The sequence below is a fragment of the Pyxicephalus adspersus genome, chromosome 10 (genome assembly GCF_032062135.1).
Source record: "Pyxicephalus adspersus chromosome 10, UCB_Pads_2.0, whole genome shotgun sequence".
Taxonomy (NCBI): Eukaryota; Metazoa; Chordata; class Amphibia; order Anura; family Pyxicephalidae; genus Pyxicephalus; species Pyxicephalus adspersus.
Genome location: NC_092867.1, coordinates 10,342,139 through 10,356,917, shown reverse-complemented (window position 1 = coordinate 10,356,917; position 14,779 = coordinate 10,342,139). Strand labels below are relative to the sequence as shown.

Sequence of the window (14,779 nt, the reverse complement as noted above, 5' to 3'; positions counted from 1 at the left end):
CTGCTCAAATCATCAGAACCCTAAATCTGCAGAGGGTATAACTAATCCTGTCTCTGTCTAGTCGGACTACTTTGGTCTCCACATCTGCAGACTCCACCAATGGTGCAGTTACAGGGTCACTCTGGAAGATCCCAATATCATAGATCCAAAGGCATAATTAATGTGTGTCTATTTACTCACATCAAGTTAATCGTCGTCAACATCACATACAAATTCGGACCTGGGTTTTACTTATTAGGCTCTCTATAGCTGCTTGAACCTTTTTCTTTTATTTCAAATGTTACAAACCTGATTGCTTAATCTAAGGCAAGGTTTTCCAAACATAGTTTAAAGGAACATTAGGGTTTCTCAATGGGTTCTTTGAGCAATGGGCAATTTGTGCCTCTCAGGTCAGTTTAATTGACACCAGTGGTCTTTCTGATTATCTGAAAGGGTGACCCCTAGCCAACAATGCAAGAGGCATTCTTCCCACTGACCATCAGTACAATGTACCTACTACGAGCTACGGAGAGGGTAACATTAGAAAGGGTTCCCTAAAGGTATTTCAAGAACTCCTTCATGTTACAAAATACCAAGAAAGGCTGATTGAAGGGTTCCAAAACACAGCAATGTCTTTCTAATCTGAGCATCCAATTGTAAGATACAGCATAATTCATTTGGGGATGAGAACCATTTCTCTTTTTATTCTCCACTGAGGCTGGGGCTAGATGAGACAGGAAAATTATTCAGGGTATTGAGGGGTGGGTCAAAAGGAACTAGAAGATAGAAGATAATAAGGCACCAAAATGTTATCCTATGGATTACAAATTAAAACATGTATTCCTCATTTAAAACAGAACAGCTATATAACTAACTGAACTAAGTTCTACTATTGTTGAATACCTCAAAAGGAAGAACAATTTCTTCAAGCTGGCTTTGACCTAAACCTTTAGCTTCACACTTATGAAGTGTTTCTAACATATATACCTTACACCTTTGGAGAGTTCACCTTTGGAGAGGCCAGGGCAACTTTTATTATTAACTTTTAAAATATAGTATAGGAAAGAAGTAAATATAATAAAAGCAAAGATTTTGCTGAGATAGTAATGTTATAAACTATCTTCTATTAGCTAATTTTCAATGTCATCTAATTTAAAACATTAGGTGTGCAACATATGGTAGAAATGGTAAATGTTTTAGCTTCTATGAGAGTATAAATATGTTTGCATGAATGGATACGAATGTTAATATGCATTTTAAACAAATAATGTAAAGGATAGAATTTTTCTCGGTTACATACAGAAATATTTATATTCAGAAGTGTTGTAACATTCAGTGCTGTTTCAGGGCAGCCAGAAGCTAATATTCTATTAGTAAAGGAGACAGCGGTGCAGCACATGCCGCAACCGATACACTGGTTCTTAGATTGGGGAAGAGATGTTCAGTGGGTCTCCTGCGCCCTGAAGTGCCAATCATACAGCCCAGGGCGACGAGAGACCGCCTGCCTGACAAACTGATAACTGCACTGGGCTCTCAGCACTCAGCCAACACCACATTCCAGTTTTACCCCAAGGCTTCTGCCAAGTGAGTTACATTCTAAAGTTATGTTTTCTCTTATCGCCACTTTCAGATTACCAGTTGCTGGTAATTAGACGTTGTTGCCTGGAAAGAGCACTGCGTGAAGTTTAAAGAGTTCTTTTAAAGTGTCACACAGCTTGGGAGAGATTACGGTGGAATGGCAAATCAAGGCTCACATTACAGTTAATGTGATTACATTTGCTGTGATGTGTGCTTCATCTCATACCATGAATAGGTTTCTCAGAACCATTATTTCATATTGTTTCCCAACTTCTCCGCAACCAGTCAAAACAACCAAAAAACAAAAAGCATTTTGTTTTAAAGTAAACCTGTTGCAATTCTTAAACCTCAAGCTACACCTTCCCGAACATCCCGTCGCATTTTCTGCTGGGTGTCACAAAAGCCCGAAGCACTGGGGTGTTCCAATAGATGTAGATATTACGACCTTCCATGATCTCCTGCTTTGTCAGTGCCAGTGACAAATAACAAGGCCCAGAAAGGAAAGAGATGGCAGGTGGAGCTAGTGACCAAGAGGCTGGGTAAAAATCAATGTGCCCCTTTACGTGCTTTAAGAAAAGCAGATATTGTATTACTAAAACTGAATAACCACTGGTCCAACAATGAAAAAAAGTTAAAACCCCTTTCAAGAAGAAGGCATTACCTCAATGTGATATTATGAATGGGCCCTAAAACCACCCTGTCATTTTACCATAATATGTACAGGAAAACCATACCTGTAAAAAGAAAAAGAAAATGTCCTTTTAATTTTCTGATTCAACTAATACGGGTCTGATGCTGTAATATCTGTTGTATAAGTGTGGATCTCCTGGGTTTCCCACAGCTCTCACTGCCTCTTCCTGCTGAATTCCACCCATTAAAGCATTCTTTCTTGACATTTTTAATACAAAGGAAATGCTTTTTAGGTCTTCAGAGATCTGCTGCTATAATTAATACATCCACAGCTCACAGTACATTAGCTTGGTGGTCAGTAAGAACACCTCTTACATTGGTGACCATTATAAAGAATGTCACCCTTACAGATAGCCAAAACTTTTATTGGGGTCAGCTGTAATTGTTCATTACACAAGGAACCCTAGCAACCTCTGGTGGAACCCTAGGATTCCACAGAACCTTGGCTGAGAAACACTGCATTGCAGCATAAAGCAGAAACTTTGAGGTCACCAAGACAAGCCAAGGAAACCTGAAGTGGTCCCAGGACTTTCAAAATGATCGTGTTTTACCAGTATTGTCTGCAAAGAAGCAGGGTCAGTTTAAAGTCATTTATTTCACATTTGAAATGCGTATACTTTTTTTTTATTCAGTTAGTGAAAGATTTTCTAATTATGTACTTTCAGTCCTACAATTTACACTCATCTGCACCAATGTACAACCAAGCAAGTAATAAACTCTGAAGGCTGCTTTCTATGTCACTTTTCTGTCTACTGAATATTCATTAATAAACAGGGTCATGTTATACTAGCATTTTAGGTACGCTTAAGTTTTGTTTCAATTACATGAAAAACACTCAAGCAGAAGAAAACAATGAGAGAGAGAGTTCACACTGTGCCATTATATTTCATACTGAAGCATATGATAATGTTTTATATATTTTAAACAATTTCCAGAATAGCAACGTGAACACAAATAATTTGTATCCCTTGTTTGCAAAAGACATTTAACTGAATGGAAGACGGTGAAGGGCAGCAAATAATTAGCCGAAAAGAAGCATCATAGAACATTTGGAACTTCAATACATTCTGCTTATATCTTCACTCATCTCTGCCTTTAGACACTTAACCATACTGGATAATCAAAGCTAACTACAAGGAAGACAATCTCCATTGTCTTCATTTCTGTGCAATAAAAAGAATGCACGTGTGTGAAGGCTGAAATTAAAAAATAATCTCATTTGCTTTATTGAAAAGGTGGGAATTTTTGCAATAGGTTCTTTCCCTTGGTAGTTTCATACAGTAACTGAATGCCCAGATATAACATTTATAAACATATATTGTAAGTCCCTTAAACACCAAATATCTTAAAAAAACACAATAAAAAAAACAAATGACAGCGCTACCACCATCAAATGCAGCTTACATAACCCCCAAACCTGTGTTCCCTGTTCTTTTCCAGTTTACAAATCCTTGGTTCTAGTATTAGTTAAGGGGATTTTTCAAGGCACTCCTGAACCATAACACATTTTTTTTTAGCTGACATTATTGAACAATTATTAGGTCATCTTATGAACCTAATACTGGGGCTCTGTACACAGGTCAGATGATTCTCGTCTGATAATCGCCTCAGGGCTGGTATCGGACAAGAATCTGGCATGTGTACAGTGCTCATCCAGCGTCGTTCATTGATTCATCCTGGCAGATCTACAAACAAGGAACAGTCGTAATAAAAGTGAAGAGGAAGGCGTGCAGCAGGTTGCTGTTTGCTTGTTCTCAACCCTCCCCTCTCCATAGAACAGAACAGGGATGTATGTACAGTGCTCGTTAATACATCTTTCAGTCTTTAGTTGTTGAAAAGGATTGTGAAAGATTATATTAGATAAATTAGATTTATAAGACATTATACAGAGCACTGTACATTAAATAGGACCTAATAGCAGTTGGTATATTATATAGGTCATGAGGGAAGAGCATCAAACCTGATCTGCAAAATATTAAATGTTCAATCCATAGTTACATTTAGCAGGATACTAATTTCAGTTGTAAAATTTGGAAGTTGTGAGACTTTGTTCATCTGAGCTTAGAACAAGAGGCTGGAGTGGAAAAAGTTTCAGAACCATTAACCTTGTGTTGTACATGTGAACCACATTCAGAATCAAACTAAATCTCACCTTTTTTCAAAATTGTGAACAAAACCCAATTTACAGGATAGATTTGTTCATAGCCCAAAGTGGCTAATCACAAACCTGGGTTAGGTGCACCACAATGTTCCATTATGAATGGCCTGGGGACAACTTTTCTTTTGTTTGCCCAACACAGATGAGTGTTGGATGCTCTACATCCCAATTATCCATAAAGAAGCCTGATTTTGTCACATAAGTAAACATTAGGTCATGTTTACATAGTACCAAAGCTCAAAAAATTTGGGTGTTAAGTTCTGACAACCTAATTTTGCCTTAGATCTGCCTGCTTTGACTGCCATTGTTAATAGTTTTTTGGAGGTGGGAAATTCTTCTCACCTCCACAGTAAACATAGATTCTGTCATAAACGCAGTGTTGATATCTCTATGCCGCACAACAGACTGATAAAAAGCCCGGTCCAGAATAGAGCCTTCAAGGTGCTTAGCTACTTTAGAGGCCAGATTGCACACATTGTACTCTGTTACTAGTTCTGGGCCAAGTCTGCCAATTTCCATCTACCTGTCTGGAAGGAGTACACTAGTGGCTGTTCAAGAGAGGTCTTGGCCAAGGGAATAACAATATGCAGGACTTAGTCCAGGCCCATTGTAACATGTTAAAAATTAGTTTTAAAGAAGAATGAAACCTAGTAGATATACCAGTACTTATTCTGTTGTGTCTGCTGTTAGGTAAGGTTTTTGCTCTGTGAGCTTGTTGACATGATTTGGAATGGTATCTTTCATTCATGAATAAACTTGATGGATTTACGTCTTTTTTCAACCTGTTACTATATCTGCAAATGAATAAAAGTATTCAGTACTAACATAGGTAAACAATGTTGTGTTTCTCTGGCCTCAAAACTTTTGCGTGGCTTTATAGTAGCTTAGTGGTCATCTTTTTGATCTTACAGTACCAAGGTCCTGCATATAGTGTGCACATTCACCTGCACATGTGTGGCTTTTTCTACGGTTCAGTTTCCTCCCACAAACCAAAGCCATGCTAGTAGGTAAATTATTTTGAATATAAATTAGCCCTGGGCTTGGACTGAGGCTTATCTTGTGCCAGACAAATCCATACACCTGATGCCTTGGGTCGCTTCTAAATTATCTTCACACTGAAGTTTTTTTTTCCCTTGCCTTTTTAAATGCATTTACTACAAACACAGTGCACTAAGTATGTATGTTAGGATACTTTTTATTTGGCACAGATCTCCTCTCCTGTAAATATTTTACATAATTGATATACAATAGCCGTGCAAGGAGTGTGTACCATGGTCTGTGCCATGTATTATGTGTAAATGACAGCTAATATATTAAACAGCAAGCCAAGTTTTCCTTGCCAATTTGTATTACAGCGGAAACCTGAAGCATAGATCTGGCATTGTGAAACAAGAAACAGCTCTTGCAGGCCGGGTCTTGTAAACATTCCATATTCATACATTAATGATATATTGTTCTTTTCTTGCAGTAACCAAGATATGCACCCAGTGTGAAATTGAGCAAAAATCTGAGACCATGCGGGTACAATACTGTGCTAGCGATTTTGGTAAGTTTATGTTCCTGTTATATTACATTCATTGGGTAATGTCGCCTAGACCAAAAATAAATATTTGTTTAAAGAAAAAAAAAACGTTTAGCTATAAATGGTAAATGTTTAGTTAGCTATTGTAACAGCTAGATATAGTGCATTTTGTCACATACCCTGCAGCAGCTCCTCATCTGCTGTAATAGTTAAATTAGTTTGTAAAATAGATAGAACATTACAATATATATTCACTGCACATTTGTGAACAAATCCCTTATTGCTCAAAAACAAATATATGTGTCTACATGTATCAGCTATAGCTGCTGTTCATTTCTCAACACCCAAATATTCTAGATCAGTTAGGTAACATCACAACCCCCACCACTATACAAAAAAATTGTACAAGCCATATGAAGTCCTGTTTGCTGCTTTAAAAAAAAAGCCTGTATTCATGTAATGCTAACAAAAGTAATTTTATAACTGGTAACAGTTTATCTGATCTAAGAATGGCTTTTTGCTCATAATGCTATAAATACACATGCTGTATATGAGGTAACATATTAAATGATAAGTGAATTATTGTTTATAAGGACAATACCAGTTGCTCCAAATCTTCCCCCAAAATGGGGATCTTTTTTAGAATTTTTAAGGTTTTACCACTATATGCAGCTAGAAGGTTCACCTGTGCCATCAGCTGGTAAAATCTGGTACAGCATAACCAATATTTTAAGCTCTACAAACAACTATGTAGTATATAACCCGGTCTGATTGGATGCAAAATTAAAGCAACATATTCTATTGTTTGGTAAATTTCAAAAAGATTTTACATGACTGATACAGTCATCTTATGATGCATGGAATTCTGTAAACAGTAAGAGCACATTCACAGAAGGTATTTAGAAACAGTGTTTGCAGGATGTTATGTTGCTAGTGAACATAGTAAATAGTGCTTAGTGGATCTGCTGGAATGTTAATCAGAATTGTTTACTTTATTCAAAGCATATCATCCTGTAAAAGATGAACAATAGATTAGTACTCCTTATATGTCAATGCAGAAATAAATCAATAGGACAAAAGCTATGTAAATGTAAAGATAACTTAAGATCATTGCTGTCACATTAAATCTTCCTATAAGTGAAAGATGAGCCACCAGCTTGTTGTTTTTCACCCCCTAAAAGCAGAATCAGACAGGTAATAATGTAGTTTATGTTATGGCTATAAAAGTCTTAAGGGATATGCGTAGAATCGATGATAAATCAACATACTTTATTTCATGACCAAAGATCTGCCAGAATAACTCAATAAAGCATGTAGCTTACTGATTATATATATATATATATATATATATATATATATATATATATATATATATATATATATATATATATATATATATATATATATATATATATACATACATATACACACACACTATATAGTTCTTTAAATTGCCCCTATGTACAATGCAAATCACAAATTACATCTAAAAAAAAAAAGTATGTGAAACACTAATGTATATCCTACTGCCCACTACCTTTTGCCCTAAAAACAACCTGTCACTACATGCAACTCAACAAACTAGAGACTGATAGGGAATCTGGGTAAGGTATACTTGCTATTTGCTGCAGCAATAAATACATAAAATCCTGTCCCTAATCAGCATGCTGCAGTGTGAAGCCCTTGCTCTCTGCAGTGAAGCAGAGACCTCTCTGCAAATGCCCAATACAACAGAACAGCAGAGAGTGGATTGTAGAGCTATAAATATGACTTTGTGGGGGCATTATGGACATCTGCTTTCAGGTTTACAAGCTGACCATCTTTAAACACACAAGTCGAACCTACTACTGTAACTATAACAGATACTACTGTTATTCTCAGGTTGTTTCCTCATTTCCTGTCCCGGTGGCATTAGAACAAGGGGACAGGGAAGTGATAAAACTTGAAAGAGGCTATGAACTTTTCTAATTTCAAATCAAATTTACCATTACTATACAACCACACCCGCTAATATTTTACATTATTCCTCACATTCCAAATATCTCAGTATTTTGGACACCCACAAAGGGAGGGCCTTTGGTATCATAAGGTTTATTCCAGAACCATTTGTTTCATCAGTTCCCCTCTTTATTGCAAGTGAATGCATTTAGAGATGCCAAATTATTGTGGCATGCTTCTGGCGACAATAGGAACAAACACACACAGTACAATCAGAGCTGTTTGTTCTATGGAAAGTTGAGGATGACTGGGAGGCAATCCATTGTGTTCCTTCCCATCATTGAAAACAGCAGCAGATTTTAGCAGTCAGTCACTCAGTGATCTTACAGGGCAAATCACTGAGAGATGGCAGGGGACAGCCAGATGTTTGCCAAAAACGATCATAAACATTCGACACATTCAGGAGTAAACTAGTGTCTGTAGATAGATAGTTAAAAAAAAAAAAAAGTAAGCAAAAATTTTCTTATGTTCAGTTTTTGCACTGGAGAGATGTACAAAATCTAACATACTCATGTTTCCGAAGATCTTGCCATTAGGACTTGGGCATTACCCTTGCCTGGGTGCTTTTTTCACCTTTAGTGCAATGGTCAGAGATGAGGGTAATTATCCATCTCTGTGCAAGACCACCTTATAAACTAAAGGATAGGGCAGGTGGTTATTGCCGAAAAGGACAGGCAATGTGTCATCCCTTCTGCCATTTTATGTTTTACCTGCCTGATCGCTCTGGGGAAATGTGACAAAACTGAGCTGCGCATGCGCGGCATCATCTTTGGTTGCCAGGGAAACACAGCAATCGAGACTTCCCTTTGCACGTGACAGGGATGATTGAACTCCTGCGCAGGAAATACATTATCCCAGCAGGCTAATGATTGTTTCTGGGAAAAAGATGAAAGAAGGCAAGCTGGCATTGTCCTGTGATGAACACAGATTGGTGAGTAGTGTGGATTTGGTTCTATTTTAAGAACAAAATTTAATGGTCATCCACAACCCAAGCTTATAAAAGGGCAAATTCAGGGCAAGCAGCTTGAATCAAGACAGTCCACAACAGTAGAATCAGATCACAGTGTGCCTACTACAGACATATTAGTCTGTTTATAAGCAAATGGCAAATTAACAATTTCTTAGTGCTAAGGACAATTGCTTGAGTACTCAGAAATTCTTAAGTATGCATACATATTCACATTGGCCAATGCAGGTATGCTCAAGGGTACATGAAAGGCCATGCGCAAATCATACATTTTTAAATGCCATTTGCTTATACGTGCTTGCAGGAGAGTGGGATCATAATATTACCTCACCTCAAGGTCAAAAATATGCAATTTGCAAATGTAAAGGATTAAATGCTTTCAGATCTTCATTTTAAAAATATATTTACAACAGTTAATAAAACCTAGGCTGAATATCGAATTCCACAGCTAGAGAGACATGTTACATTTGCGGCTATGAAGCCAGTGGGAAATTGTACATATACTTGAGTTTATCCCTCTAAGCTACTCGCGGTCAACTGTTTTCATAAATCACAGCACAGCATATTGTATTCAGGCTCATCTATTGAGTGCTTCACGCCAAGAAAAAGATTTTTTAAGGAATAAACCTGGCTTGTTCTGGTTTGGTCTTTTTTTTCATATGGAAGGCTCTAGTGATAGATTCTCAATCAATAGAAAAAATACTTCCCGTGGCAAAGGCCTTTGGGTAATATCTTCCTTCATTGACCTAATTAGATTAAAAAAAAAAAAAAAAAAAAAAAAAGACAGCTTACAAAAAAAAACTGTAGGCTAGCAACGCAAAGTATGATTTAAACAAAAACATATCTGTAGCCTGAGGTGTAATATTCGACAACGTACAACACTGGGTTTGTATGAAACAGGCTTTGTGCTGAATAAGAATGTGAGACTTTATTTTGTTTGAGATGCTGGCCAACTTGTTTGGCTCCAAATACTATGTTTCATTTATCAAGCTGACTAAAAAGTTTTGTAAATATTAATTATTAGAGTATAAAACACCATACTTGACATGTGTGATTATATAATCTCTGAATAGCAATAGAAATGTTTGTTTTATTTGTTTGTAAAATGCTTCACAGAGTTATCTGTAGCCACTTGTATCAGTCATTGTTCATGAAGACGAACAGTTTTGGGTCCCAGCCTAGGGATGTCAAATACATCTGGATGTGGCGTTTCTGGAATTATAGGCTTATTATTTTCTAGAAAAGGTGGAAATTCTATTCTATTCATTATTACACATTCTGGTAAGAGGCCAGATCACATAGGAGTATGGTTTTAGCTTGTGAAATAAAACGGTAGCACCTCACACCTAAAAAAACAAAAAAAACAAAAAACAAAAAAGAACTTAAAATGGACTAACAAAAAACAAACAGCACAAAAAGGTAGCTCTAAACGGAAAAAAAATACAGTGGTACCTTGATATAAGTCCTTAATCCGTTCCAGATCCTTGGACTTATACTAAACAAACATTTCCCATAAGAAATACAAGGAAAATGATTAATCTGTTCCCATGAAAAAAATCCTATTGTTATTGGCATAATATACATTGATGGGGTTGTAAAAAATAATTTAAACACTGCTTAATACTAAAATACATAAATATAAAAGCAATTAGATGAAATAAATGAAAATTTAACCTTACTTTACTTTGCTGAGAAGAGTCGAGTGCCTACTAGGATGGTGCTGCGAAGGGAGGAGGAGGAGATGTTATGTAATTCACAGGGAGTTATAACGCGGGTTGTTCACTGAATGGTAACAACTGGCGTACTGGCGCTCGTGGCCAGTCGTGGCTTTGTCTCGAGAGAGGTACATAAGGGTAGTGCGTGGTGTTATGACTCATTTTGACTCATACAAGTTCCAGCACAAAGGTTGTATACCAAGCAAACTTTTTCGTGTCCAAACAGGACTTATACCAAGTTGGGCTTATTCCAAAGCAGACTTATACCAAGGTACCACTCTACATGCAAAAAAACCCTGGCAACACCTTCTGGTGACTTTTTGTTTAGCTGTATATGCAGAGGGACTGAAAACAAAGCAAGCTTCTGGGGACAATGTAACTTCATGAAGTGGCCATCCAATATATAGGATCACCATGGGGCTAGAGGTCTGCCGTGGACACATAGGGAAGAAGGTGGCTTTATCATGATCATGGACCTGTCATTGCTAACATGACGCCTGCCACACAGGTAGCTTGTTTACTTTGTATAGTGTTCTTTTCAATGATGGAACAGCCACAATATTCTTTTTCCTAGTCTTCATCTTTATTTAGGTTGCCATTAACTGGCTGCATTAATTGTTGGTGGCCAGGGTGATGTGACTGTCTCAGGTGGTACCTAGATTTTACACTGAGCTGTGCACGCTTACATTAAAAAAAAATCTCAAGGAGTCCTCTCGGTTTCTATCTTGCACTACAGAATAATAAATCCCTATGCCGTCGGCCAGGCTAAAATGAAGTCTTGCAATTTCAGAGAAAATTAAATGACAAGCGCATTTCTGGCAGATCAACAGGTATTTTTCTATATTTTCAGAAACTTTAAGGGATTGAACATAGGCAATGCATGTTTCGTGCAAAGATGTGCAGCATTTTTTCTGACAGATAGTTTAAGAACAAGAATTCCTTTATAACATTGCTCAGGAACTTTTTATAAAGTTTACCGTCTCCTGAAATATTATTGATACTTTGTGGGCCATGAGAACTAAATGTACAGTTTCACAAATGTAAAAATAACCACAAAATAACAACCTTTTTGCTTTGCCTTCCATTGCTGCACAAGTCTTTAAACATATTTACTTGATATCCAACTCACATCCTCTCCAAAAAATATTATCAGAAAAATCTAAAGCAAATATACAAGTTTTATTTCAGACGAGGTTTGGTTTTCATTTTCCGATTTGTTTATGTATTTTGAAAGGCTGCAAGCTATTTCTGTTGCTGATTAATATGGCTGATAAAGGATTGAATGTAAGGGTATGAAATGAACATGTTCTGTTCATTAGGACATTTGGCACAGACAGATTAATCAGCTATAATTTCCTAAAAGCTTTTTTTCCTTCCTAATCCACAGTGGCATCATAATTTTCCAGGGATACAATAGTAGATTAAGTATAGATACACATAAGGAAATGCAACAGGTAGCTGTTGTATATTGCAAATAATGCTAGGGTTAATTTTGTCAGTATTGCTAGTTTTACATCCTCTCTATAGTTGCTTTCAATCTCTCTGGTCTAAAGAGTAGAAATCCCCAATAATTATATAATTTCAGATGTGCTAAAGTATTTTATGTGACCAATATCTTAATATGATTATGAGGAATTTGTAAAGACCACTGCATGTGAACCCTGATACGTAGCGCTAAATTAACTTTTGGGCCTTATCAAACCAATTTACCCACCCGCCTTTGATTTGCAACATAAACCTTTTAGATGAGGAGACAGTTTTAGTGGATAAAATTGGTTCAGTATGGCCTGTGTAACCAATGGAAAAGACAAAGTCATCCATAAAGTTTCTTATCAGGAACAAACATGCAACCTATAAAAATTCTAGTTCTTTATAGCTGTTCCAGGTCCGTCACTCTAGATTTGAAATTAAAATGATGGCCCTAGAATTTCCATATTTTTATTCTCACAGCCAATTCAAAATGGGGTTTTTCTTTAACAATGCTTTTATTGAGAAAAAAGCCAAAGTACAAAACTAGCACATAAAATCACTGTACAGCAGCAATGTACACAAATTACTTATTTATACACAATATAGAAAGTAAGCAGAGATTTTAAGTTCAGTAATACAGTTGCCAGTATATCATTAAAGGTCCACAGATTGTTTGATTGTAAAGAAATACGAATTAAAACAAAGGTGGCCTTTTTTTCTTTTTGATAAAAAGGCCCATAAAAGAAGACCAGACAGCAGGTATGGGTTGGTGCACCTGCCACTGATTGATATAAGCTCAAAACTTGCTGACAATAATGGGGGAAAAAAGGAGTATGAATTGGAAAGACCTGCAATATATGGTCACTGCGGATGGTCTACAACTCAACAAAATGCCAAAACACTAATTACATTTGCTCATAGGTGCATTCCTAATCACTGAAAACCGGAACTTACAGGAAAAAAACAGAACGCTTGTGGGCAGGGCTGTTCTTTGATGGAGAGATACTACTGCATGACATACACACCGGATGCTGACTTCTAACAAATTAGGATGAAAAACAGAAATAAATTGTTTTAGCTACAGTACAATTTCTTTTAATGTTGACATTTGTCTTAGTTCATTTCAGCACGCTTGTTCAGCACGCAGCACGCAATGTTAAAGTAATTTATTAGTATATCCAAGCCACTTGAGCTTTTTCTTAAGGTGTAGGAAAACATGTCGATCTGCAGAATTTTTAAATTGTTATACTTCTTAAGAGGACATGTTTCCTTGCAAAATCAGAGGCAGACACACTAAAAAGGAAGGTGGGATGGAGATTATTCATTGATTAGCATGTAACATATCAATTGCTTTCTACATTTTTTAGCTTCACCTATGGGGCTATTTAAATTTGTAAAGAAAGGACATTTGTCATGGGGGGAAAGTAAGGAGCACCGTCATCTGCTTTTCATACCTCAGTAGTGAGCTTAATAACAAGAAGGATTCTTGATAGAAAGACAAAACAAAAAGACTTTAATGATATTGGCAATATGTCATAAAAAAAATGTTCCCTTTACCCTAGACAGGAATGATGTTGATTTGTATGGTCCGTTTAGTTTTTAGTGTTATTCATAACTCAGCAATAACAAATATATGAAAGCATTTGTCTGCCATGAAATACAAAGGTTTGATGCGGCTTCTTATTTGTTACTGTTTAAGTAGAGGTAAACACTAACTGGAAGACATTTAGTTTGCTTTAGCACTGTGTATCAAACTGACATTTTTGTTTCTCATAAAATACTTGTTTTCATTATTTTTTTAATTAATTTTTTCTTGTGTGATGCTGATCACATACAGCCACTTCCTATCTAAATGCATTTACTTTAGAGGAGGCTGCGCATTACTGCTCCAGACCAGCTTTCTGAGGGAGACAGTTGTGGGCCATACCTGCTGCATAAATGCAGGTATAATTTCCTATAGTATCAATCAGGAGCACAGTCAGAGGACAGTGGCCCCTAACATGAAATGTCTCTTCAAAGAAAGATCACTATAAATTGTTTTAAGGTTGCAAATTTAAATGTAATAAAGCGAATGGAATTAGATCAGAGTTCAGCATAAACGATCCTCATGAGACAGAAATCCCATTCTTTTGGCATATGGCCAGTAACAGGGAGACCTTAAAAATTTCCATCAGGCAGGGCATTCTTGCATTAATGGACAGGCAATTTCGTTTTTGCAATAATCTATTCAATCAAGTCAAAAAACTGATCTGCACATTCGCGTCTCAACTTTGGTTGCCAAGATACCCAGCAATCCCGAATTCCATGGCTGAACTGAATGAACATGTGCAGGACTCACATTATCCAGGCCCTGCAAAAAAAGACGGCCATTGATTGGGATGTGGAAGAAAAGAAAAGTGGGGAGGTGGCGGAACATTGTGACGGGAGAGGGACAAGAGAGTATAGTATATAGTGAGTTAAGTTCTGAACATTTTTTAAAAGATGGTTTATTTAGTATATTAGTATGATTTTTTTCCAAATCTATAGAGCGTTAAAAGGTCAAGAGCATTATTTTGGATTATACGGCTAAGCAAACTTTATTCACAACGTTTTTCCTTCACTTCCTGTTCCACTGACAACTATGTTAGTAAACAGAAAGTGAGCAAAATTTGTTAACAGTACACAGACTGCAATAAAGGCCATGGATGTTTTAGCCTTGCCGA

General features: G+C 36.7%; 1 protein-coding gene across 1 annotated transcript in view; it reads left to right on the top strand.

Moving 5' to 3' along the window:
- Positions 1–14,779, top strand: part of SFRP5 (secreted frizzled related protein 5) — a 43,529-nt gene that overhangs the window by 14,278 nt on the left and 14,472 nt on the right. The window contains exon 2 of the mRNA XM_072424093.1: positions 5,874–5,951. Coding sequence (XP_072280194.1) covers positions 5,874–5,951 — 78 coding nt within the window. The remainder of the gene's footprint in view (positions 1–5,873; positions 5,952–14,779) is intronic.